Raw genomic sequence first — 27,596 nt, forward strand, 5'->3', positions numbered from 1 at the left:
TTTAAATTTAAAAAAAAAAAAAAGTAATGGGAGTGTTCTAGATTTAAAGGAGGCAAAAGAGAGATCACAACCAAATGAAATACGTGGGAACAACACAGTTCCCAATCCTGGTTCAAAATACGGAATAGCTGTAAAAGGCATTTCTTTGGTTTTTAAGGCCATACAGCATGGCATGTGGGATCTTAGTTCCCTGACCAGGGGTCAAACTCTTGCCTCCTGCAATGTGAGCATGGAGTTTTAACCCCTGGACCACTGGGGAAGTCCGTGTAAAAGGTATTTTGAAGAATTTTGAATATTGGCTGGGTGGTAGATGGTACTGAGGAGTTGTTAATTTTCTTAGATATGGTAATGATGATATGCTTAGGCAGGAAACTGTCCTCCTTTGTAGGAAATGCAGGCTGATGTAATAAGGGGACAGGAGTCATGATGCTGGCAGCTTCATTTCAACTAATTACACAAAACTGAAAAAAAAAAAAAGAAAGGAAGACATGCACACACAGAGAGAAAAAGGGCTGTGACAAAATGCTGATGCGTATGAACCTAGGTGGTGGGTGATTATTGTACCATGCTCTCAACTATTTTTGTTTTCTGAAGTTTTTTATGATAAGAAGTTGGAAAAAACATAATCAGGTCTGCAGAGTCAGAGCAGGTCCCAGTGAATTGTGTGCGTCCGACTTGGGCTGGGTCTGTTTCCCACTCCGTACCACAAGGACGTCGTAATTCCCACCTCTCGGGGGACTGCGGACAGTGCCTTGGGCTCTCTCAGTGTCCCATGCTGGCAGATGCCCCCACCTCCATGAAGCCTACCCCAGTGCCCTCTGCTTCCCTGGCCTCTCACTACTTTTCAAGCATTGGTTTCATCTCCTCCAAAGGCTCCTAAGATATTTGAACTCAGGGTCTGTGTCTGATGCTTTCCAGACACCTCTCAGTCAACTGGGCCCACAGGAGCAGTGGTGCGATCTTATCTTGGATGGGATCTTGTATCTACATATCTCATTTTGATTCTTAAAGTAACCACAGAAAGTCAGAAACTATGACTTTTAGAACATCTCAAGGAGGCAAATTGTTTTTCCGAGGCTAGTAGGAATCCAGAAATGCAGACTCCCAGTCCAGCATTCTGCCAGGCATGCTTGCTGTGGCTTCATGCCGGGTGAAGGTACAGGTCCAGTGATAAGGGCCCCCTGGCCTCCTTCCCCTAACCCTTCCAGAGGTCCTGCAGAGAGATCAGCCCCAGTCTACCAACTGATGGGGGAGAAGCAGTGCCAGGCTTGCTGCAAGATGCTCTCTGCTTTTCCCTGGATGCAGGCTGGGGCTGATCCCAACAGAGATTCTCTCTGCTGGACTTTTGGAAGGGTAGTGAGATTCAAGTCAGGCCTTGAAGGTTGGGCAGGGCAGAGAAAAGGACAAAGGCCTTCTGGACCAGATCTGCACCTACAGGAAACAGGAGATTGGAATGAGCAGGCTCCTTTCTCTTTGGGAGGACTATGGAATCTAGAATGTTCTACCTGAAGGAGACAGAGTGATTGCCAGTACTCAACATCAGACAAAATTTCTGCCAGGACCATGTACCACCCATACTATATTTTTCAAACTGTATTTTTCTTTGAGTTAATTCATTATTCTCAAACATAGCTTTCTTAGCACTAATATCTATGAAAACGTGGATTTAAGTTACATGTTTTTTCTAATACAAATTAAAATAAACACATGAGGGACCTCCCCTGCAGTCCAGTGGTTAAGCCTTTGCCTTCCAGTGCAGAGGGTATGGGTTCGATCCCTGGTTGGGGAGCTAAGATGCCACCTGCCTAGCAGCCAAAAAAACAAAACATAAAACAAAAGCAATATTATAAAAAATTCAATAAAAAAACTTTTTTATTTGAATCAGTTCTAATGAGGTGGATGAAACTGGAGCCGATTATACAGAGTGAAGCAAGCCAGAAAGAAAAACACCAATACAGTATACTAACGCATATATATAGAATTTAGAAAGATGGTAGTGATAACCCTGTATGCGAGACAGCAAAAGAGACACAGATGTATAGAATGGACTTTTAGACTCTGAGGGAGAGGGAGAGGGTGGGATGATTTGGGAGAATGGCACTGAAACATGTATACTATCATGTAAGAAACGAATTGCCAGTCTATGTTTGATACAGGATACAGGATGCTTGGGGCTGGTGCACGGGGATGATCCAGAGAGATGATATAGGGTGGGAGGTGGGAGGGGGTTTCAGGATTGGGAACTCATGTACACCCGTGGCGGGTTCATGTCAATGTATGGCAAAACCAATACAGTATTGTAAAGTAAAATAAGGTAAAATAAAATTTAAAAAATAAATAAATAAATGAAGTGGCCCACATTAAAAACATCTGCAAAAAATAAATAAATAAAAATAAACACCATGCTAGTAAAATTAGAAACTTCATCTCATGTAAAGGAACATGAGTGACCACCTGGGACTGCAATCAGGGCATCACTGATGTAATCCTGGTGAGGATCTGGTCAGAAGGGGCTTGCCTAAGATCACACAGCCAGAAGTGCTCTTGGCTCTCCCGAAGGACTTTGTCATGAACGGTCGTGGGCAGAACTTAGCAGAGAGAGGAGAAGGCAGGTGGGAAGGGTACAGTGTAGGCAGAGGCTGGGAAGTGGGGTGGAGTGGAGGGGAGGGCAGTGGCCTGAGGGAGGAGAGGACAGAGAGCTGGCAGGAAGAGGCTTTGCCTGAAGAATCCCTGGGATTCTCCTTACTGGATCTGAACTTCTTCCTTCAATAAAAAGGCCTTTGTGTCTGAGCTCTTGGTTTTATTTAAATCCAATGCAAAGTTCTGTTTTCAGGCAAATTTCCAGGGTTGGTTTCCTGATTCTGTGGCGGTTATTTCCTTTTGCCTTCCATCCCCTTGGGAATTTCATCTGCAGAAATTTCTGTCCTGAGATGGGTTGGGAGACTCGGCATATCGGGAGACGGGACAGAAGAGCAGGGGGTGGATGATGGCAAATAAAGGCAGAGTCGGGTCAGAAGCATGTTCACAATTTTTTTTTTTTACAGTTTTAAACATTTGTTTTTGGCTCTGCTGGGTCTTCGTAGCTGTGCAGGCTTTTCTCTAGCTGCGGCGAGCAGGGCCCCCTCTTCACTGCGGTGCACAGGCTTCTCTTTGCATCGGCTTCTCCTGTTGCTGGGCACAGGCTCTAGAGTGTGCAGACTTCAGGAGCTGTGGCTCCCTGGGCTGGTTGCTCTGCGGCATGTGGGATCTTCCTGGACTAGGGATCGAACCCATGTCTCCTGCATTGGCAGGTGGATTCTTTACCACTCAGCCACCAGAGAAGCCTGCATGTTCACATTTGTAAAACACTTACTGAGCTCCTACTGAATGCCAGACCCCAGCTAGGTGCTTTGAGCTTGGATACCTGTCTGCCAGGATAGCACCGATTTGGGCTCCACCTGCCATGGCGCCCGTTCGTAGGGTTTCCCATAAGAGGCACCATCCTACAGCAAAGCTGAACTGCACGGTCGGGCTGCCTGTCCTGTCCTTCACCTGCACGTCCATCCGTGCACATCTGTGCTCTCTGCAGTGCCTAGCACGGGACATGTATGTAGTAGGGGCCAGCTGGTTGGTCAGTTGGATTCTGTCTTGTGGGTGGTGGGCAGGAGGGGTGAGGAGGGGTGCCATTCCATTCTCTAGAACATTGTGCTTCTGTCTCACTGGGGCAGGAAAGCTGGATTAAAATACCTATGTCTGGTCCCCATTCCCAATATATTGGATTCAGTAAGTCTGGTTTGGGACCCAAGAATCAGCATTTCTAACAAATGATATGGGAGGCTTAGAAACCTCCCCCATCCCAGAAGATGTTTAATACAAGTGACCTGTGGGTCACGCATGGAGAAACCTTGCTCCAAAGAGTAATCTGGCATAGCAGAGTCTCAGATTTCCAGTCAGGAGACTTGTGTCCCTGGCCCTACTCATTAGCTGTGTGGCTTTGGACAAGTCACTTAACCTCTCTGGGCCTGATGATGATGTATAGGGCTGAGATTTCTGGGGTGTACTTGTGGGTTAGGAGCCCTAGAGACAATCAGAGGAGGGTCATTTGCCTTGTTGCACATAGAGGGGCCGTCTTCCTCCCCTACCCCTCATCATCAGAAGTGTTCTGTGTCTCTGTGAACACCCAGCCTCCTCTGTCTGCACGTCCCGTACTAAATTAAGCACAGTTTCTGACACGCAAGAGGCAGCCCAGACATGTTTTGGATGGATGGTCGGCTCTATCACATGGCACATGCCTTGGAAGTGAAAGGCTCCTCCATCCTTTCTGAAAGGTGGTGTGGGCGGGTGTACTGAACGAAGAAATGGGTGAGCGCCCTCATGCCAGTCTTTGCTCTTGCGGGAATTTATTCAAAGAGTAAGTCCTCCTGCACAGGGCCAGGCGTCTGATTCTTGGAGGTCCCTTCCCTTCTGCCTCCTGAGGGCAGGCACCGGGCTTTCCTCACCTCCTAAATTCTCGAGAGCCGCTTCCCTCACGCCTGTGCCCAGCTCAGCTCCTCAGGGACAGCCTGGCCTGACCCGTGTCTCTCCCGGCCTCTTACAGATGTCCTGGCGTCCGCAGTACCGCAGCTCCAAGTTCCGGAACGTCTATGGGAAGGTGGCCAACCGGGAGCACTGCTTTGACGGCATCCCCATCACCAAGAATGTGCATGATAACCATTTCTGTGCCGTCAACGCCCGCTTCCTGGCCATCGTCACCGAGAGTGCGGGGGGCGGCTCCTTCCTCGTCATCCCCCTGGAACAGGTAGGCCCCCTACACCTCCTTAGGCCTGGCCGCTGCCCCAGGGCAGAGAGGAACCCCGCTTGGTCATTCTTGGGCCTGCTGCCCTATGTCTCCCTGCCCCCCACCTTTTACTTTTTCATCATGTGTCCAGTGGCTGCACCTTCCCCAAAGTTCTTCCCAAGAATCACCGGAACAGGTGCAGCTGGGGGACCTGAGGAACATCCGGGAGAGGACACGTTTCTCTAGGCGGACTGAGATCTGTTCCCAGAACCCGCAGCCTAGACAAGTCACTTGCTTTGGGGTTCCCGGGCTTCCCACTGACCCTAGAGATTGGGTCATCTGATCTCCAGGCTAGATCTGGCTCTACGATTGTCTTTCCTGTGTGTCCTTTAGTTCTGGAGCTGGAGACACTAAAGATCCAGCATAGCCACATCAGGCAGGCCTCTGCAAAAATGACACACCCATTAAAAACAACATTTCAAGCTCTTCACTGAGGGACTAGGAATAATTTACCTTCTCTCTCATCCCCCACCTCCTCTCTAAAAGCTTCTTCTCTTCTGTGGCTGCCTTCGTGAATCTGGCAAATTCAATCTGCAGAGCCTCAATCATGAAATTCTGAAGCTCTGCCATTCAGACAGAGTCCCCGGAGGCCCGTGGGAGGTCACATGCTTCGGGGAAAGCGCTCGCTGTCAGTCCCGCTTGTTTATGGCTGAGCTCTCCCTCCCCGGCCTGACTCATCTCCTCTCCCATCCTCCGCCAAGCCAGACACTTGGGGAATGGAGGAGGTACGTGCCCAAGAAATCCTTGGGACCAGAAAGCCTCTGTCAGCTGGTGGTGGAGGATGGGTTTTTCCAGTCTCACCTGCCCACAGTGGTGGGGGCTCAGATTTGGGAAAGCCTTAGGCCAGACCCTCCCTTCCACAGAAGAGGGAAGCCAGTGACGGTGACACAGAGCCTGGCTCACGGAGCCGGCTGAGGAGCTGTGTGGGCTTGGGGGCAGGACTTCTAGGTTCTGGCTGGTCTCTGTCACTTACCAGGAGTGTGACCTTGGGTGTGTCACTTAACCTCTCTGTACCTTATTTTCCTGTAGCGGTAAAGGGGACCCCTTAAATCCCCTTCCACTTCCATAGTGATGTTAGCATTGAGAGGGTGATGGGCAGAAAGCTCTTTGAGAACCAAACAGCCTGGTAAAGATGTTCTGGTTCTTTCTTGGAAGTGTTATCGGCTCTCCCTGTTGACTTTGCAGGTGCTCACAGCAGCTCTATCCCATTAGGAAGGATTCTGAAATGTAGCTTGTCTCTGCTCCTGAGCCAGATGGGCTCAGATATGTGTCCCCGCAGGGACCAGCTCACCTCCAGCTGCAGTAGGCAGGCTTGCAGGTCGCTAGAAACACATGGGCTGGTTCTTACGGGGGCTCAAGTCCATTGCTGACACCCTGCCATACTCTACTACATGGTTTGCAAAGGTCAACAGTCAATGCCTCACACCATAACAAAACAAAAATTAATTCCAGGTGGATTGAAAATCTAAACATTAAAAAAAGAAAGTGAAGAGCTGTAAGGGTATTAGAGGGAGATGGAGAGTATTTTTAAAATCATAAAACAGGGAAAGGCTTCCTAAGCTAGTTAAGAAGCCATAAAACCATAAAGGAAATGATTAGTAGATTAGAATACATTTATAACAATATTTTTAAAGGTAATTTTTGTAGTCTAGTGAGACATGTAAGCAAAATTAAAAGGCAGGCAACATAATTGAGTACAATATTTGCAATATATAACAGACAAAAGTTGCACATCCAGGAGATATATATATATATATATATATATATATATATATATAAAGAATTAAGAAAAATCAATAAGAGGACCCAATAGAAAATGGACAAAGGCTATGAATAAGCAATTTATAGAAGATAGAATATATCTTTTAGCCTACTAAGTAGAAAAAGATTTAAAAGAGTCATAATCTTTGGTGTTGCCAGAGATGTGAGGGCAGGCATTCAAATATGCTCTGAGTATTTGATGGACTAACATATTACTCTTGGTGAGGTATAAACAGAGGTAACTTGGCAATATCTAGTAACATTTAAAGATGTGTCCATTGGCCCAGTGATTCCACTTCTAGGAATGTATTCTACAGAAATACTCTCAGGAATATATATATATTTTAAAGTTTGTGGCATTTTTGTACTTATTTTTTTGCAAGTATCATTTTTTAAAATTATTTTCTAGAGAAATGAAATTTCTCTCTCAAATTGCTTGCAAGTTTCTAAACTCCTCTCCATTTTTGTAACGGTACCAAAGACTTTCATGTTGTCTGTAACTCTGCCCTAGAATATGGTCCGTTTCTGTAAACACTTCATGGACAGCAAGGGGGAAAAGAGCTCTTTATAGAGAATAAGTTTCTGTCTTTGGAAACATATGTATCTGTACACATGCATGTATGTTTAGTGTACACATAGCCTTTCAACTTCATCTGTTCATATCCTGTGATACATTTTGCTTAATTTAATAATAGACTAACAGTGATGGCTCAGACTTCCAGCTGGTCTTTCTTGTTTTCTTTCATTTTGGAAGTTTCACTATATAGGTACTCGATCTGCTTTTTGAAGGCGGGTGGTGTTGGGGTTTTTTGTTTGTTTGGTGGTGGTGTTTTTTTGTTTCTTTAGTGGACTGTAGCCCGCCAGGCTACATCTGTCTATGGGAGCAAGAGTACTTGAGTGGGTTGCCATCTGCTTTCTGTTGGTGGTAGTGGGGTTTGGGGCCACATTGCACATGGCATGTAGTATGTGAGATCTTAGTTCTCCCACCAGGAATCGAACCCCTGCCCCCTACTGTAGAAGCACAGAGTCTTAACCACTGGACTGCCAGAGAAGTCCCAGGGACCCAAGGATTTCTGTGGCACTTTTATAACAGCAAAAATTGGAAGCAACCTGCAGATCCATCAATAAAGAAATGGGTGAACAAATTCGGGGCCATCCGCACAGCGGGGTGCTATACAGTCACCAAAGGTGCTGATGTAGAGTAGTTGTTCTCAAAAGTTTAGCCTCAGAATCACTTTATGCTCTTAAACATTATTGAGGACCCCAAAGAGCTTTTGCTTATATAGCTATGTACCTATTAACATTTAGCATATTCAGGGGACTTCCCTGATGAGAAAAAATCCACCTGCCAATGCAGGAGACTTGGGTTTGATCCCTGGTCCAGGAAGATCCCGCATGTCTCAGAGCAATTAAGCCTGTGTGCCACGACTATTGAGCCTGTGCCCTAGAGCCCGTCAGCTGCAGCTACTGGACCCATGGCCGCAGCGACGGAAGCCCGAATACCTAGAGCCCGTGCTCCGTCACAAGAGAAGCCGCTGCAGTGAGAAGCCTGCAGCCACAGCGAGAGAGTAGCCCCTGCTCACCGTAGCTAGAGGAAGCCCGCAGCAGCGGAGACCCAGTACAGCCAAAATTAAAATTTAAAAAATATATTTAGCATATTCAAAATAAAAATGTAGGAATTTCAAAAATATGCATTTGTTATTTGCCTAATAATAAACCCATTTCACATCCTTACAGAAAACTGTATTTTACGAAAAATTATTAAATTTTTTTAAAAATTGAGAATTACATTGTTCTACATTTTTGCAAATCTCTTTAAATTAATCTGGCTTAATAAAAGATGGCTGAATTTTAATATCTGCTTCTACATTCAGCCTGCTGAGATATCAAACATCATACGACTCTGGAAAACTTCACTGTATACTTAACTGAGAGAACAAGAATGAAAAGGCAAATAATGTCTCCTATTATTATGAAAATAGTTTTAACCTAACAGACTCCCTGAAAAAGTCTTGGGAATCCCCAGGGGTCCCCAGACCACACTTCAAGAACCACCAATGCAGTGGAATATTTAATAAGAAAATTTTATCGCCTACTGTTAGCTGGGAAAAAAAAGGTAAAATCTAATTAATCCCATTAAATGATATCTATGTAGCCATTCACCTTTTTGGAAAAGACTGGGAAAATATATGCACTTCTCAAGAATCCGCCTGAAATGCAAGAGACCTGGGTTCGCTCTCCAGGTTGGGAAGATCTCCTGGAGAAGAGAATGGCTATCCACTCCAGTATTCTGGGCTGAAGAATTCTGTGGACAGAGGAGCCTGGCGGGCTACAGTCCATGGGGTTGCAAAGAGTTGGACACAACTGAGCTACTTTCATTTTTTTAAACTTCTCTGGTGGCTCAGACGGTAAAGAGCCTGCCTGCAATGCGGGAGATCTGGGTTCAATTCCTGGGTTGGGAAGATCCCAGGCAAGATCTTGCCCATACTCCAGGGAAGAATACTGGAGTAGTATCCCATGGACAGAGGAGCCTGGCAGGCTACAATCCATGAGGTTGCAAAGAGTCAGACACAACTGAGCAACTTCACTTTCTATATACACTTATGGGTTTAAATGTGGTTATTTGTGAATATTGGCATCATGAGTGCTCTTTTCATTTTTTTTCTTTTTCCTTAACTGTATCTACTGAATTTATCTTAGATGAGCACAATGTTTCGTACTTTAGGGGGAAAAAAGAAATAAAAACAATTGGTTGATGTAAAGAGGTTTCAGAAGACCAACAGCCCAGAGTAGGGGCTCAGGTCAGCCCTCCCTTTATGTATTTTGTCCAGCGTTTTCCCCCAAAGTAACACGTGCTTCTGAGCTGGCTGTAGTGAATGCTAGCAGGAAGTACCCTGAGTGAGGGTGAGGGGCTGACGGGTGGAGGCAAGGCAGATCCTGGGGCTGAGCAGTTGGTTTAGTCCAAGGCAGGACCCTGATGTCTGAGACTATGGAACAGAGTCCTGAGCCCAGAGAGGAGCCTGCCTTTCCCCAGCTGCCTGGGTCAAAGCTGTCGGTCTCCTGCCCCTGTGGTCAGGGCGGAGCCCACCACTGTGGGCTGGCTGGTCTCGGGGGAGTGGGGAGGACAGGGCTAACAAACAGCAGTAGCAATAATGCCCAGTTCAGAAGCCCCTCCTGATCTGCCAGTAGGAGAGATGAACTGTTCCTCATTGGGCAGTTTTCTAGGAAGAAGATTCTATTATTTTAGCTCCAGGTTTTAATTTTCTTGGTTTAGATAGAAATCTCTCTGAAAACAGTTTCCTGTATTACTCAACAGAAACACAGGCAAGGTTCCGGCCGTTTCTTGGCGAGTTCTGGTGGTTGCTTGGACGTTACTCATGCGCTGTGAACTCACAGCGGCACACTCTTGTCCCTGCCCTGCGTGGCTCCAAACTATTTTCCTGAGCACGCAGAAAGCTGCTGTCTGCTTTTATAGTTCTTTTCTGAGTTTTTGGCCATCTTCTGTCACATGCCCTTCCCATTCCTTTCTTGCTTCTCTGAGAGGTCTGGGGCAGATGAGAATAACAAGATTGGCACCTGCCCTGAGGCCAAGCCTGAGGCCGACTCTTCCAGAAGCTTCTCTTCCTTCCTCAGTTTCCCCCCAAGCCAGCTTGCTGAGACCTCAATATTTGTGATGACAAGCTTTCCCCCAGGGGAGGAAGTATGCCGGCAACAATAACAAACAATGAAGGCTTGCCTTTGTTTAGCACTCCAGTCCAACAAACTCTGTCTTAATCAGCCCTCTTGGGGGTTAGGTGGTAGTTATTGTTCAGTGGCTCAGTCGTGTCCAACTCTTTTCGACCCCATGGACTGCAGCATGCCAGGCTTCCCTATCCTTCACTATCTCCTATTGCTCAAACTCATATCAGTAGAGTCAGTGATGGCTATCTAACCATCTCACCCTCTGTCTTCCCCATCTCCTCCTACCCTCAATCTTTCCCAGCATCAAGGTCTTTTCCAATGAGTCAGCTCTTCACATCAAGTGGCCAAAGTACTGAAGGTTCAGCTTCAGCATCAGTGCTTGCAATGAATATTCAGGACTGATTTCCTTTAGGATTGACTGATTTGATCTCCTTGCAGTCCAAGGGACTCTCAAGAGTCTTCTCCAACACCACAATTCAAAAGCATCGAATCTTCGGTGCTCAGCTTTCTTTATGGTCCAACTCTCACATCCATACATGATTACTGGAAAAACCATAACTTTGACTAGACAGACCTTTGTCGGCAAAGTAATACCTCTGCTTTTTAATACACCATCTAGGTTTGTCATAGCTTTTCTTCCAAGGAGAAAGCATCTTTTAATTTCATGGCTGCAGTCACCATCTGATTTTGGAGCCCCCAAAAATAAAGTCTGTCACTGTTTCCATTTTTTCCCCATCTATTTGCCATGAAGTGATGGGACTAGATGCCCTGATCTTAGTTCTTTGAATGTTGAATTTAGGGGGTTTGGTAGAACCATCCCCATTTTACAGTTGGGGAAACTGAGGCTGCAGAACCAGACTGGAAACCAGCCCACTTATTTCTGAATCTGAAACTCTTTCCACTGCCCATGACGCTGGTGGACGGGTAAGTTCTGGCTGAGCTGGCAGATCTGAAAGGGGTGGATTTGTCTTTCCCAGGCTTGTGTTCAGGCAGCTGTTGTGAAGGCTGGATTTTCCCCTGGTTAACATTCAGCCACCAGCTCTGTCCTCTCTGGAATGGAATGTTAAGCTGCAGATGGGGGAGCAATCAGCACCCTGATTGCCTGGCACAGCTGGAGGGGCCTTATGAATATTCCAGAGAGCAGGCACGGTGCCCAGAGGCCTGATTAACCGCTTGGGCCTCCCCAGGTACGCCACCCCTGTCCTGCCACACTCCACCAGGGCTGCCCACCTGCCGCCTCCACATCTAGGCTGAAGCTGGAAGCCGGGCCTGGCATGGCTAAGCATTAGCCAGCTACCTGCTACCCACGTGGTACATGGTAGAAAGGAAGGAAACTTGGCCTGGACATCAGGGGTCTGGGTTCCCCTTACAACCAGCAGTCCTCGGCTTTGGGGAGCTTTTGGGGGTCTCACATACCAGCTCTTTTCGAATCTCATCTCTAGCCCCATGATGAAAGTACAGTTGTTCATCCCATTTTCCAGATGACGAAACAGAGCCTTGGAGAAGTCAAGAGACTCCTTGGAGACTTGTACAGCACACGAGTGGCCGAATTGAAAACCAGGGCCCCCCTGGCCACATGCCGGCCCACCTCTGTAAGAGGACTCGGAGGACCATGTGTCTAGAGGTGCCTTGTATTATTATCACCATCATTTGAACATCTCCACACCTCCAAGTAGAGTTGGATATTAATTGAACATTATGAATTAATGAATTGTGAGTTAATGAATGAACATTATGAATTAATTCAACATGGAACATTATTTCAGCCAGTACTTTGTGAACTCCTGTGATATTCTGACACCTCATGTGTCCATCTTTTCTGGAAGCCATGAAAACAGGTATTTGCTAGAAGGTAGGGAAGCTTTGTCTCTGAAGAACGGAAGTAACAATCTCGGTCAGCAAGGAGAGGTGGGGGAAGGCATCCTGGAGCAGAGGACCACACAGGAGAGCACCACTCCTTCAGTCACGGGGCGGGCACTGGGCACCCAGCCCCATGCCTGGCACTGAGACCCAAGTAGCATCAGGCCTTGTCTCTGATATGTCCAAGGGGCATCTCATTGGTGGACTAGTGGGTTGGAGGTCTCTGAGCGAGTCCTCCCCATGTCTTGCTCGAGGAACCAACTCCATGGTTCGGGGAGGGAGCTATTTTTATGTATGTATGTATTTATTTTTGGCTGTGCTGAGTTCTCATGGCTCCGCCCAGGCTTTCTCTAGTTGTGGCAAGTGGGAGCGACTCTAGTTGCAGTGTGCAGACTTCTCATTGCAGTGGCTTCTCTTGTTGTGGAGCATGGGCTCCAGGGCACGTGGCCTTCAGTAGTTGCGGCACATAGGTTCAGTGCTTGCAGCTCACGGGCTCTTGAGCTTGGGCTCAGTAACTGTGGTGCACAAGCTTAGTTGCCCCATGGCATGTGGGATCTTGCTTCCCAGACCAATGATTGAACCCGGGTCTCCTGCATTGGCAGGCAGATTCTTAAACACTGGACCAGCAGGGAAGCCCCTGTTGAACAGGTTCATCCTAACTGTTCATCCTGCTGGCAGTTCAAAATGATGGACATTAATTGCATTCTCCAGAAACTGGAATCCCTGGTTCATTTATGTTCGGATTTAGCTGTGTATAATGCACATAACTGAATTCTGGGGTTGGGATGCATTTGATCTCCAGATAGGGGTCACTCCTATCTCCTGTGTAAGCCTGTGGCCTCCGCTTTCCCTCTTCATGTCTGCTCAGTCTTGGCAATCTGGTGGTGGAACATTTCCCCCTGGATCTTGGGGTGGGGTGCTGCACTGTCCTCCCCCAGCCCAGTCAATGCGGCCTCCTCTTGCTTCTTCTCCTGGCTCTGCTACTCAAGGGTGGAGGTCTAACCAAGGCTGGACAGTTGCTCCGGGTCTCCCCAGCCCTGCAGGGATGGCTGGTGGAGGTGGACTGGGGCAGAGAAAGCCACACAAATCCACAAGGCATCTCAGTGAGAGGAGCAGAGCCCTGGATAAGAGAGCAGCATAGGACAGGGCTAAGAGATCAGACTCTAGAAGCAAACAGACCTCACTTGAGTCTCTGCCATGCCACTTAGTTGCTGAGTGACCTTAGGTGAGTCACTTTACCTTTCTGTGCCCTAGTTTTCCTTCCTGCAGAGTGATGGGGTTGGGCCACATGATCCCTAGAGTTCAATTTAGCTCTCACATTCCGTTCCCCTCTTTTATGCAAATATGTCCTCATTTGTGTGCTGGTAGGCACTGTGCAGAGCATAAGAACTGTTCCTTCTCATCTCTCAAGGACCAGTTCCAATGAGGCCAGCTCCGTGAAGCTTTCCCCCTCCCAGGACCCATCTGAGGCATTTTGTGTCCATTGCTTGGAGTACTGTCTATATGCTTCCTTCTTTTCTACGTGGTTAGTCCGTCCATCTGTCCATCCATGCATCCACTCATCCATCCGTCTAGCCACCTGTCTCTTCACTCATTCACCCATTCACCTATACACTCACCCACCCACCCGCCAACCTGCTTACTCACCCGTCCATCTTATAAATGATTACTGAGCACCTGTTGTTTCAGTCACAGTTCTAGAACTGGGGATGCCACTGTAAATAAGACCAATCTCCACCTGCATGGAGTTTGCAGTCCAGCTCCCCACCTTGATTAGGCTGAGAGCCCCTGAGGCAGGGAGGTGTCTGATGTGTATACAAGGCCTGCACACAGAAGGTGCTCAGCAAGTGGGCATGGGTGTGACCTGCGGCTCAGTCCCAGAAGCACCATGCCACGTCTCCCGGCTGGGGTTTTCTCTTTGCTGGTCTGGGAGCCCCTCACCTCCAAGCGCCAAGGACCATGTGGTGCCCTGTAGGGGCTGCCCTGGCTGAAGAGGGCTGCATCCTCCCCTTCAAGCTCTTAGAGCAGTATTGCCCAACCCAACTGCTCTGGAATCAAACCTGAATGTTGGCAGACAGGTTAGCTCCATGAGTCAAAGTATGTAACATGTGTGATGCCTGATATTAAAAGAAGGAGGGGAAAGTGCCCAGCTCAGTGCTGAGGACTGTAATCAAAGCAGACTTTTTGTGCTCACCCAGAGCCTCGGCTTGCATGATTTCTATAACACTCCCTCCCCATCACTCCCCATTGTCAGCCCTGGGCTTCTCAATCCTTCTCTCTCCCATAAAAAGGTCCCAAATCTTCATTTCCCGCTCCCCTCTGTGGAGAGGTCTCCCCTCTCCTGAGGAATTACGAGAACCTTTTCTGAATCCATTTTTCAGATCTTTCTCCAATTGTTCTTTGTTCTTCTGCTTGGTGCAATTTGCATCTCAAAGCCTGTGACAGCCTGCTCGTACAGTCAGTGACTTGGGGGAAAGGGGAAGAAAGGGAGAGAAGCCTCAACTTCGTTGCATTTGTCTGAGGCCTGAGATTGACAGCCTTGCTTGGTGTTTTTCCCTTTTTTGGAAGAACGACTGCTTATTTTTGAGAAAAGTGAAGGCAGGCTCTTCAGCAGAAGTGGGAATGTCGCTCTCGGATTTTATTTCTCTATAATGGACTGGGTGCTGTCTCTGGAAGGGATATGGACTAGGGATGCAGGGGCTGGTGGGTATCCTGGAGGGGTCAAAGAGTCCATCCCTCTGCTTTGGGGCCAGGGCCTCCGTTTGATTCATTCTTCTCTTTCCTAGCAGAGTCAGTGAAGCTGGAAGTAATAGGACCTGGTCCACTAGGTTCTGTGAACTTGGGCCATGGGCCCTCCCTCTGACCCCAGGCACCACCCTAGATTCCAAACTGTTGCAGGAAGGGGAACCCCTTCCAGGGCCCAAGAGTGGCTCTTGTCTAACACTCAGAAGTGAATTGTCTGAGGAGATTCACGTGCCGACAAGCAAGAGACTTTATCTGGAAGGGGCGTAGGGTAGGGGAACCCAGGAGAGCAAGAGGTTAAGTGAAACCAGGAGGATTCTCTGGCCCATGACTCCGAGTCTGGGGGTTTATGCTGATGGGATTAGTTTCCGGGCTGTCTCTGCCCAATCATTCTGACTCAGGGCTCTTCCTGGTGGCACATGCTTTGCTCAGCCAGGATGGATTCCAGCAAGGAGGACCCTGGGAGGTTGGTAGGACATGTGATATCCCTTTTTGACCCTTCCCGAATTCTTTCAGTTGGTGGTGGCTTGTTAGTTCCATGTTCTTACCAGGACCTCCTGTGGTAAAATAACTCACACAAATGGTTACTGTGGGGCCTGGCCAGGGTGGGTGGTCTCAGTCAGTGTTTCCCCTAGCAAAGCCAGTTTGCCAGTCACCTTGGGCTGCTCCCCGTTTCCCTCTGATGGAGACCCGCATACATTTAGAAATCCGTCCCTTAGCCAGGAACCCTGGGTATGTAACCTCTTTGTGCCTCACTTTCCCTGTTTGTGAAATAATAATGGTATTTATTTCTCAGGTGCCACCATGACTAAATAAGGTTCTGTATCAGGACTTAGCACATCACCTGGCACGGAGTGTGTGCTCCAGAGCTAAAAGCTGTGGTGACGTTAGGGCTTTGCCCATCTCCTCCCCTTCCTCAGTCCACTCAGGCCCAGAAATAGCCCGTGGGCTTCTGCATCCACAGGCAGCAAGTGGGGAGGCTTGTCTTTAGCCTCCAGACAATCCCCTGAGCATTCCACACACTGCCTAAAGGGGAGGCACCCAGAGCCCTCAGAGCGGGGGAGGGGCACACTCATGTACCAGGTGAGTCCCTGGAGGAAGGGCATGAGGGCAGGGGCCTCACCTGCTTTGGGACCCAAGATCCCCTGGAGTAGGACATGGCAACCCACTCCAGTATTCTTGCCTGGAAAACCCCGTGGACAGAGGAGCCTGGCGGGCTGTGGCCCACGGGGTCACAAAGAGTTGGACATGCCTGAGCTACTAGCACGAGCATGTACTTCTTGTACCTTAACTCAGCCTGCCTAAGTGTCTGGGGTCCTCCTCTCCACCGAGTTAAATGAGATGTAAGGCATGCAGAGGTTCACCGTAGCGCCCAGCATACAGCCACTGCTCAGAAAACCCGTGCTGTTCTGCTTCTATTATTGCAGCTACTAGAATAAGCTTCAGGTTGGTGAGGGTGGGCAAGGGCAAGGGAATCTGGGACACAGGCTCTCTAAAATCCAGTTGGCTTGGATTCGAGGCACAGGCCCATTGGGTAGGCATGAGTGTGAGATTCTATGCCCTGAGCCACACAGTCCTCATAGCCCATGCCCACCTCCCCAGGGCCCTGATTTGTCTCCATGGACACTGTACCCAGCACCTCATTCTACCCAGGAGAAATCTTGGCCCCAAGGAGAAGTGTCTTATCCAACTCTGCCCCGCGTGTCTGCTTGCCCTCTGTGCCCTTTCCCAGAAATCCTTGCACTTAGCGGCTCCTGAGTCCAAAGTCACACCTCCTAAGGTGCTGGGGATGATGATGACTTCCTTTACCAGGGAGTGAGTTTCAAGGAGACCAAACACTTGAGACCCAGAGGAGTGTGTTGCTAACCGTGGAATTTCACAGGCAGGGGGAATCTGTCCACATAGGGCAGCCTTCCCCATGCCCTACTCTGTCAGGCCTGAGGCTGCACTTTCAGAAGCTCCCTCTTCTTGGGCCCACGGACTCCCACACTAGAGGAGCAGAAGTGGAATAGGGCTCGGAGGAGAATGGGGAGTGGAACTAACATGGACTGGCTGGGAGCAGAGCATCTCCAGGGGGGCCCTGAGGCCTTGGCCGAGACCCTTCCTAGTCTGCCATCTTTTGGCAGCTTCCAAACCATGAGTGTTCGCCTCAGAAACCCCAGGTCTGCCTTTGTCCTTAGGCATGTTTCTCTTTAGAGGGCCTTCCTCAAGTCCCTCTCCCACCTCCATCCCCATCCCAAGACTCTTAGAGGGTCAGGTCACGTTGACTGAGGGATAGGATGGGGTGGGATAGGTCACAGCACTCAGCCTCTTAAGGCAAGAGACTGCTCTGTGGCACCAACTAGCATCATGCTAGCCTGTCCTCCCCACTTTCCATTCTATTCAGCAAAGACCTTGATTTTAGTTGCTAAGCAACCTGTGCTAGGTTTCCAAGTGGGTCATCCCTCAAGTGATCACAGGAGGGGGAAGGTAGGGGTGACGGTGCTTAGAACTCCGCATTTTATGGATGGATACACTGAGGCCCAGAGAAGTCAATGGACCTGGTCAAGGTTGCACAGCCAGTTAGTGCCCCCGGTGTCAGATGATCAGCTGGGGCGGCAGACCCTCAAGATCCCATTCCCATCACCCCACCCCCACCAAGTAAACACCCAGTTGGCAGCAGCCACACCAAAGGGACTTTTCTTGGAGGCTCACGTCTACCCAGACAGGGATGGCGGATGCCCAGTGATGAAGCACAAAGGCTCTGGCATTGGTTGATCTGGATTCAAGTCCCAGCTCCACCATTTACTAGCCACATGCTTTGGGCAAGTGACCTAACTGTTCTGTGCCTTTGTTTCCTCATCTGCAAAATGGGAGAAATGCTAGTGGCTCAGAGGATATAAAGTGTCTGCCTGCAATGCAGAAGACCCGAGTTCGATCCCTGGGTTGGGAAGATCCCCTGGAGAAGGAAATGGCAACCCACTCCAGTATTCCTGCCTGGAGAATCCCATGGACAGAGGAGCCTGGCGGGCTACAGTCCACAGGGTCGCAGAGTCGGACAAAACTGAGCGACTTCACACGCACACACCCTAAGGCTATTCTGGGGATTCAGTGATGTGTTACATAAAGACTGGGAGGGTGCTTGGCACTGAGCAAGTCTTTCTCTGTGTGTGGGCTTCCCACATAGGGCACCAGCCAACCATGCCCACACCCCCAGGCATACTCCTTTATCTCAAGGGAATTCAGTCCCAATTTTATCAGTCTTACAAGGTTACAGATCTAGTACAAAAAGTTTCAAACTTTAATTTTCAACCCTGGAATATTTTGTTCAAATAAAACATTCTTAATTTCTGAGGATAGCAGGCCTAGACACTTTTGGCCCTTTGGAAATGCCTATGGACCCCTTCAGGGGCTTAAAGAATCTGCCTGCAATGCAAGAGACTCAGGTTCAATCCCTGGGTCAGGAAGATTCCCTGAAGAAGGGAATGGCTACCCACTCCAGTATTCTTGCCTAGAGAATTTCATGGACAGAGGAGCCTGGCGGGCTACAGCCCACGGGGTTGCAAAGGGTCGGACACGACTGAGCGACTAAGTGCACACACACACACGGACCCCTCCACAGAGCAGAGTTTTTAAGTACATAAAATAAAAGATACGAGATTATAAAGAAAGCCAATTAAATTGAAATTTAGTTACCAAAATATATAGCAGAATTGTGATCTGGTAGTCCATGTGCTTTTATATTAGTACACTAAATAACATGCTCAAGTGGACAGCCTAATCAGTACTATAGTTTCAGAGCAGTGATGAGCGTAAACAGTATTTGAGATAACTCTAATAGAGTAAGGTGATCTGAAAATATCTGTGAAGTCTATTGATGAGAAAGTTACAGGTTCAGCTAATGCTTCTGGGTTTATTGCTTCATTTATAAACAAACGACATACTAAATTTCAGTTAGAAGCTAGTGAAAATGTAGACATGATTTTCCTCCTAGCCAAGCTCACTGACTTCCTAAAGGGTCTGTGGACCCAGGAGAAAGGCCCCTGACATAAAATCGCAGGCAGATGATACTTGTATTTAAATTGAGACACGCAGAACTGCTCTGGTGGAAGCTTGGTGGGGAGGGGGAAGTAAACCTGCCCGAGCACCGCTGTGAGGCACCCCCAAATCCTAAGCTTTGCTGGCAGTGGGGAAGCCTGACTTCTCTGCCTGTTCTTTGTGACCTTGGGCAAGTCCCATTGCCTTTCTGGACCTCAGTTTCCCCATCTATAAAATGAGTTGTCAAACCCATTGTCCTCTGAGGTCTTTCTTGTCTGGCTCTCATATCCCGGGAGTCTGTGTCTCTCCTCCCCTGGAGACAAAGGCCTCAGAAGCGTGGTTCTGCAGGAGCCTTGGACCGGGAAGAGGGAACAGCTGGGGCCAGGCTGGCCAGCTCCCAATTGTTCGGGAGAGGAGGAGGAGGAGATGCACGGTGCTCTCCAAAGTGACAGCTGGCTGAGCCTGGCTGGGGGCCTCATCCTCGCCTGCCATCTGTGCCTCCTTCCTGCAGTCGGCAGGGGGGGGGGGGGGGGGGGGGGGTGCAGAGGGGCCCAAGGCCAAACTGCAACCTGGTGAGGGGGAGGGGCTGCCTGAGAAAGAGCCAGGGAAGAGCCCGGTTGCTTCCTCTTGGGTGCTTAACTCTTTCCACCCTCCCTTTCCCTATCTCCTCTTCCACAGGTCTAGAGAAGGGAGGATATATAGGCCAGGGTCCAGTTTGGCTGCGTCATGGCTGTGTGACCTTGGACAAGTTACTCAACCTCTCTGAGCTTCACTGTCCTCCTATGTCCAGCCAGAGACATAATTCATAAGACTGCTCATTAGATAGGAACAAGGTTTAGATAACACAGGGTAGATCAAGTACCCCAACACGTACTGACAGTGGTAGATACTTCCCTGTGGGCTCAGTGCTACCAGCCATCCCAGAGGGCTTGTTCCTGGGGGTTTACCCCTGAGACAGTGAAAACTGCTGCTGTTTGGAAGGTAACACTGAGGCCGTGCTGAGGCTGGGCAAAACAGTCTGTGAGTGCTCTCACCTCCCCAGGCGTGGGGGACCTGACTTTCCTCTGCACCTTTGCTCCAGCTCTTCCCCTCTCTGGGCTGCCCCTTCTCACCAATATCCACATATACAAAGCCTTACCTACTGAGACTAACATGTGTCTATAAGTATTTCTTTTCAGATAGGTAAAATCTTCATAAACTTCAGAAGCAAAGGACCTGCAGTGAAAAGTGTGCCTCTCATGCTTATCTCCCAGTTACTCAGTTCTTCTACCAGGAGGCAACCAGTGCTGCTTCTCAAATGTCTTTCCTGAAATGTCTATATATATTTACACACACACTTATCCCTTTTTATGCAAATATAGCACAGTACTTACGTTGCTCTCTGTGTATCTTGCTTTTTTTTCATGTAATTATGTATCTTGGAGATCCTTCCATGTCAAATACAGAAAGTTTCCTCATTTGTGTTCGCAGCTGTACAGTATTCCCTTGTTTGGACGTACCACCGTTTGTTGAGCCACATATTTCCCGCTGAGGAGTGTCTAGATTGTTTCCAAACTTCACTTTCACAAACAATGCTGCAGAGAACTATGGGCATGTCTTGTCTCACATATATGTGTAGAATAAATTTCTAGAAGTTGAATTGGTGGTTCAAGAGGTATGTGCTTTCTCCCAGGAAGGACACACACATAAGAATTTCTTCCTGACATGGTAGTAGGCATAGATTATTAAATGGGACACAAAAAATTACCCCTATAGGGGCTTCCCTGGTGGTCCAGCGGCTAGGACTCTGTACTCTCAATGCAGGGGGCTCCAGGTTTGATCCCTGGTGGGGGAACTAGATCCCACATGCTGAAATTAAAGATCCCAAGTGCTGCCACTGAGACCTGATTAAGCCAAATAAAAAATGGATATTAAAAAAATAATTATAAAACATTTGATAAATTAGACTTTATTAAAATTAAAAACTTTTGCTCATCAAAAGGTACCATGAAGAAAGTAAAAAGGCAAACCACAGGCATGGGGGCAATATTTGTAATGCATATATCTGAGGAAAGACTGGTACCTCCAATACGTGACTGAATTTAAAAATGGTCAAAAAATGGGATGTGCAAGACTTGAATGGGCATTGCATGAAAGTGGGATGGCCAATAAACTTCTAATGACCTAAACCTATGAAAGATGCTACTTTCTCAGAGTAGTTTTAATTAGCACTGTTTATCAAGACTGAGGCCGAAATTCTCTGTTTGTTTAACATTTATTTGCCCTTCATTTTTGTGTAGATTGTTTATCCTCATGATGTGCCCATTGTTACTCAGGAAGATGCAAATGAAAACCATAAGTTATTACTATACACCCACCAGAATGGCCAAAATTTAAAGGACTGACATTGTCAAGTGTTGGTGAGAAGCAACTAGAATTCTCCTACTTTGCTGGTGAGGCTGTAAAATGTTATAGCCACTTTGGAAAACTGTTCTGCCTTGTCTAATAAAGTTAAGCAAATCTCCATGCTATGACTAAGCAATCCCATTCATAGGTTTATACCCCCCCAAAAAAGAATACATGTATCCAAAAAAAGACTTGTAGAAGCATGTCCGTAGCACCTTTATTCATAATAGCCCTAAACTAGAAACAACCCAAATACCCTTCAGCAAGATAAGCAAATTGTGGTCGATTCATAAAATAGAACAGTACACAGCAGTCATGAGGAATGACTCCTGTTACCCACAGCAGCAATGATGGATCTTTAAAATATGCTGAGAAGAAGCCAGACACAAAACTATATACAGTGTGTGACTTCACTTATGCACGGTTCAGAGATAGACAAGACCGGCCTGTGGCGCTGGAAGTCAGAACAGGGGCTGCATTTTGCGTTGGCGTGAGGAAACTTTCTGGGTGATAGAAATCTTAATTGCAGAGGTAATTACGTGAGTGTGTACCTGTGTACCAATTTAAGAAGTTATACAGCTGAGATCTCTGTTTTTTATCAGATATAAATATGCCATAGTTAAAATTTTTTAATTAAGGAGAAAAAGGTACGTGCTTTTGAAATTTTGATAGACATTTACAAAATTGTCTTTTACTGAGGTTGTAACAATTTATAGTCTCACCAGCAAAGTATACATGTGTGTATTTTCCTACCCCCCTTGAAAATGGAATGTTACCATACTTTAAAAATTTTTGCCAAGATGGTAAGTGGGAAGCTTTATCAGAGTAACTTCATTTAACATTTGATCAAAAATGAGGTTGAAACATCTTGATATGTTTAAAATCTATTTACATTTCCTCTTTGTGTGAATTGTCTATCCGTATCCTTTACCCTTTTTTTCAATTGTTTCCTTTCTTATTGATTTTAAAAGTTCTTTATGTATTAGGGAAATTAGTCCCTTTTTTAGGATATAAGTTGCAAATATACCTTCCAAGTGGTGATTTTTGCACTGGGGATTTCCTCTTTTAAATTTCAAGAAGTCCAATTCATCAGTCTTTTGTGTCTTCTGTATCTTGGGCTATGGTTAGAGTCTTTTCCTTCTCTGAGGTTATAAAGTAGTCTTCCTACCAGGCACTCCAATACTTAGACAATTTCATTTTTATATTTAAATTTTTGCTTGATTTAAAATTTATCTTAGTGTAAAGTAGGAGATATAGATCCAGCTGAATTTTTTTCCAGGTGGTTATCTAGTTGTCTTAATACTGCTTAATGAAAAATCCATCTTTCCTCTCCTGATTTGAAATGGAGTTTTTACTCCATTCTACATTTCTGAATATATTGGGGTTTTTCTTATGGGCTGTCCATTCTTTTCTACAGATCTGTCTCTCTGTTCATGTACCAATGTCATAATGCTGTGTTACTAAGGCTTTATAATATGTTTTAATATCAATAAAGCTAGTAATCATTCATCATGGTCTTTTCTCAAATGTTAGCTGACCCTCATTGCTTGTTTATTTTAGTTTTTTTCCCTGCTATGGTATGTAGGGCCCTGTTTCCATCATATCTGCTAACTGGTGATTGAATATTTGAAAGCCACTGGTTTCTCTATGTTAATTTTTTTATCCCCCCATGTTCCTAAATTCACTGTTAACAGTAGTTTTTCAGTGGTTCTCTTGGGTTTTCTGGGAGTACTATCATGTCATTTGTGAGTAGTGATAATTTTACCTCTTTATAATTTTTATACCTCTAGTATCTTTTTCTTTTCTAATTTCATTGGCTAGTACCTTCAGGAAAGTGTTAAATAATGGCGGTGTCTTATCCTGAGATAATGGTGGTGATACGTCAGATGTTTATCCGGTAAATACTTTGGGTTGGGAAAGATAGCTTTTTTCTGCCAACATTTTATTATGAAACTTTTCAAACATACGTCAGAGTTTAAATAGTTTTGCAGTGAATACCACCTAGATTCTACTATTAACAACTTACTCTGCTTGCCAAAACTAGGTGCCCCAGTTTGAAGCAGAGAAGAGACTTCAGACAGAGAATCCCTTGGTGACATTCTGCGCAGCTGGCACAAGGCCTGGCACAAGGCCTGGCATATGCTAAGCCATCAGATGATCTCAGACATTCTGAGAGTGAAGGAGGGGGAGCTGAGGTTTTAGGACGTGAACTGGGTGCGGTGATACTCATGTGAAAGCAAAAGGTGACAGCCTCCCCCACCGCTAGTGTTCGATCTTCTATAGCACCCAGGGAGAGGCTGGTAGCATTTCTAAGAGACAGTCTCTTTCCTGACAGCTGGTGGGAATTTCCTTTCTTCCTTTCTTTCTCCCTCTCCTGCTCCTGCCCAGCTGAGCCCTCCAGGCTGAGCCCCAGACAAAGAAAGGGAAATGGCCTAAGAAGGTGCTTCCCTTCTGCCTGAATGAGCTCTTCCTGGATAGCTGGAGTGGGCATCAAAGTGAGGCGTGTGGGGCTGGGGGTTGGGGGTAGGGAGTGGGTAAGGTAGGGGCCAAAGGAGCTTGTGTCTCTATCAACTCCATAGTGGGCAGGAGGCTTCTGCATTGTCTTTTTAAATTTATACTATTGGGATCACCTCCTTGAGACATTATATATAAGTAATACACAGCTTTATGGTGAAAGACTTGCGTCCAAATCTTGGTGCCAGAAACTAGCTCTGTGACTTTGGGCAAGTTACGAGTCTCAGCTCCTCCTGGGGTTCACGAGAGGATCCACAGTCACAATGGAAGTGCCCGTCTGCATGACAAACAGGCACTGAGGTCCTTCTCTCCAGCCTCACCCCTTCTGAATCTCCTCTCACTCTCTTGGGGCCCTGAGTTCTCCCAAGGCTTCCCCCTCCCTTTCCGGATTAAGGCCACACCTGCCTGGCTCCACTGAATCTCCCACTCCTCCTCTGAGATTCACCACATCCTCCATCCCAGCCCTGAGCCCTCCTGGCCTTTCCCACCTCCGTGCCCTTCCCTGACTCTTCACATGGCTGATGCCTGCCTGTCCTGCCCACTCAGCTCCAGGGTACCACCTTGGAGAAACCTCCCGGAGCTGTGTGGCTTCTCCCTCTGATCTACCAGCTGGTTATGCTCACACCCATCCCTGCCACTCCCAGGGTCTCCGTCTGTTTCACACCTGTTCCTGCTACTACCTGCTGGGCTCTTTGAGCCTGGAGACAGTTCCCACTCATCCTTCTATTCCCAGCAGCCAGGGTTCCACCAGGATACTAGACTGAGATCTTTTCGGATGAGGAAATCTTTTGAGGCTCAGGGTGGTGCCGTGTCTTGGCCAAAGTTCCAAGCCTGCCTGACTACAGATCTTTGAAATTAAACTTCTGGACCAGAGATGTAATGGGTGAGCCCCCATGGGCAAGGCAAAAGTTTCCAGCAGATCCCAGTCAGGCCCCCCACATGGAGACTCAGCCTGCTTGAGTGTCTGGGAGCAGAATTAGGTGAACCAACTTTGCACCAGGCTTCTCTGCTCACCCACATGCTCCTTCTCAGCCTCAGGTTGCCTTATCTGTGGGATGGGAGAGTGCACTGAAGCCTGGGGTAATGTGGCATTGCCTCACACTGCAAAAATGCAGAAAGAGCCTGTTCTGTTCTTGTGTGGAGGCAGTCACTGGAAAGGAAAAGAGACTTCAGACCAGTTAGGTCTGTCTCTAAGAATAACATGTGCCCATGAAGTCACAGGCCTTGGGGCTTAGAATCCTGACTGAGCCACTTCCCAGCTGAGCTATAGACCCTAAAACCTTGGTTTTCTTATTTATAAACTGGAACTAACAAATCCTACCTGGTAGGGTTATTATGAGAACAGTAATCACTCACATGCCTATTGAGCACGTGGGGTGGGCCAGGGACTGTTCCTTGTCTTACTGAACGCTCACAGCAACCCTGTGAAACAGGGCCTGCTGCATTTTACAGATGAAGAAACTGAGGCACAAGAGAGTTATGTAACTTATTTAAAGTCCCTCAGCTGGATAATGATAGAACCAGAAGAAAGATGATGATGTAGATCAAGAGGTTAGCAGTACCTGGTACATAGCAAGTCTCAGTTAGCAAGACAGCCTGGGTTGTGTCTGCCTGCCCCCTAAATGCCCAGATTTGGCAATCTGCAGGCATGGCTTGGGATGGGAGGGAGTGCAGCAAGGGAAGCTACAGAAGGTCAGAGAACCGTCTGGATCGTGAATACAATGCAGATAGAGTGTACTGACAGGGTCCCTGTTCTCAGGCGCTATGTGGGCCAGTCACAAACAATATAAGGACACACACTGGGAACAATCCAGTCTTAGGATAGTTTCAGATAGGGCTACGTGCTGTGAAAATAACAACATCATAGCAATGCAATAGAGACTTGGGAGGTATGTATAGGATAAGATGGTCAAGAATGATCTCTTTGAGAACTTGTCTGGGAAGGAGCCAGTCATATAAAGACCACAGCAAAAGGGACTCCCCGTGGTTAAGACTCCACACTTCCACTTCAGGGGTCATGGGATCCATCCCTGATCGGGGAACTAAGATCCCACGAGCTGCAGAATGCAACCGAAAAATAAAATTAAATAAATAAATAAATTTTTTAAAGATCACAGGAAAAAGTGTCTCAGCTGAGGGAATAGTACATGCTAAGGCCCAACACAGAAAAGAAGGCTGACGCAAGGGGAGCATCGTGGATGAGCAGGAGAGCGGTGGAGAGATAGGCAGGACTAGATTACCTAGAACTCTGGAGACCTCCTGACAGTTAGGATTTTCACCTAAGTGCGATGGGAAGCCACTGGAGGATTTCAAGCTCAAGGTTGCCTCTTACTCAAGCTGGCGAAGAAATTCACATAATAATAGATTCCTTAGGAAGCCTGGAGACAGGACTTGACCTTGAGAAGTGAAGCATCTTGTTTACTCCTGGACAGTAGCTTATTTGCATCTGAGTGTCTGAAATCTATACAGGTGCCTTTGCTAACCTACAGATGGGTGAAATCCATAATGGGAACCATGACAGGGCATCTCTCTGGCAAAGTGGGTATTGGTGTGAGGCCTGTGGTAGATTTTCCCTGCCCAGGGGGTGGAGCATGTACTCTAAAAGCAGTTGCAGTTCTTTGCATAAGCACAGGAGTGGCCCGGGGCCAGGAGAGCTAACAAGAGGAACCCGTTCATGTGACTGGCCCTGACTTTTTGGTGTATCACTGAGAACAGTGAGCAAAACTACCTCCGAGCTAGCTATGAGTCTGTGCCCCTGGGCCAGGAATAAATCTGAACTTACTGGAAAGATCATCTCAAGGCTGGTTCTTTGGGTTCTACAAAGAAATCCTGCTAATAAAAAGATTATTTATGGACCTCCCTGGTGGTGCAATGGTTGAGAATCCACCTGCCAGTGTAGGGGACGCAGGTTCAGTCCCTGCTCCAGGAAGATTCCTCAGGCCTCGGGACAGCTGGGCCTGTGTGCCGCAACTGCTGAGCCCGGGAGACACAGCGAGAGAAAGCCAGTGCGCAACAGCCAAGGCCAAGCGCAGCCAAGTGAATAAATAATTTAAAACATCATTTATAGATAACCAGCCAGATATGGGACCGCGTAGGGACCGAGAGGCAAAGTAGAGGTAATTAGTATTATGCGTTGTAGCGCATGGATCAAAAGTGAGAAGGGATACTAAATGTGAAGAACTAATACAAAGAGCGCTTACTAAGAAAAAGGGAAGCATCCCATGAGAAAAAATTTGTGTACCTCATACAATGAGGTAATTCACAAGGAAAGAAATGCAGATGTCCCATAAGCAAATGGAGACATAATCAATCCTACCAGACATCAAAGACTTGCAAATGAAAACAATGAGATCTCATTTTTTTAATCTAAAAATAAGCAAGTTAAAGATATTACAACATCCTGCGCTATTAGAGATATGAGGAAAACAGTCATCCTCTTGAGTTGCTGATAGGAATATAAATTAGGACAGCTTTTTTGAAGAACATTTAAAAATCCATAACAAAAGCATTTTTTAGTGCAGTCTTGTTAACCCAGCAATTACACGTACTGGAATTTTCCTTCTAAAAAAATATTACAAATGTGTACAAAGATTCTGCTGTGTTGACCATGGCCTTTTTAAAGTGATGGAAATTATAAACCTCTTATGGATCCAAAAGTAGGGGATTGTGTTATATTCTGTGATATAGCCTTACTATGAAATACCATACAGCCATTAAAAATGGTCATGTCAAGGAATATTTAATGGCACAGGGAAACAAAACTCTCCAGCTGGGTATAAAATGAAGCTAATATACACCAGGGTAGAGTAGCAGTTATCTG

At 47.0% G+C, this 27,596-nt stretch overlaps 1 protein-coding gene across 7 annotated transcripts in view; it reads left to right on the top strand.

The window, feature by feature from the left end:
* CORO2B (coronin 2B) overlaps nt 1-27,596 on the top strand; it is a 149,709-nt gene that overhangs the window by 74,786 nt on the left and 47,327 nt on the right. For all 7 annotated transcript variants that reach the window (XM_004010265.6, XM_060418893.1, XM_042252092.2 and 4 more), the window contains exon 2: nt 4,577-4,777. In XM_004010265.6, coding sequence (XP_004010314.4) covers nt 4,577-4,777 — 201 coding nt within the window. The remainder of the gene's footprint in view (nt 1-4,576; nt 4,778-27,596) is intronic.

This window comes from Ovis aries, chromosome 7 (assembly GCF_016772045.2).
Source record: "Ovis aries strain OAR_USU_Benz2616 breed Rambouillet chromosome 7, ARS-UI_Ramb_v3.0, whole genome shotgun sequence".
NCBI classification, from domain to species: domain Eukaryota; kingdom Metazoa; phylum Chordata; class Mammalia; order Artiodactyla; family Bovidae; genus Ovis; species Ovis aries.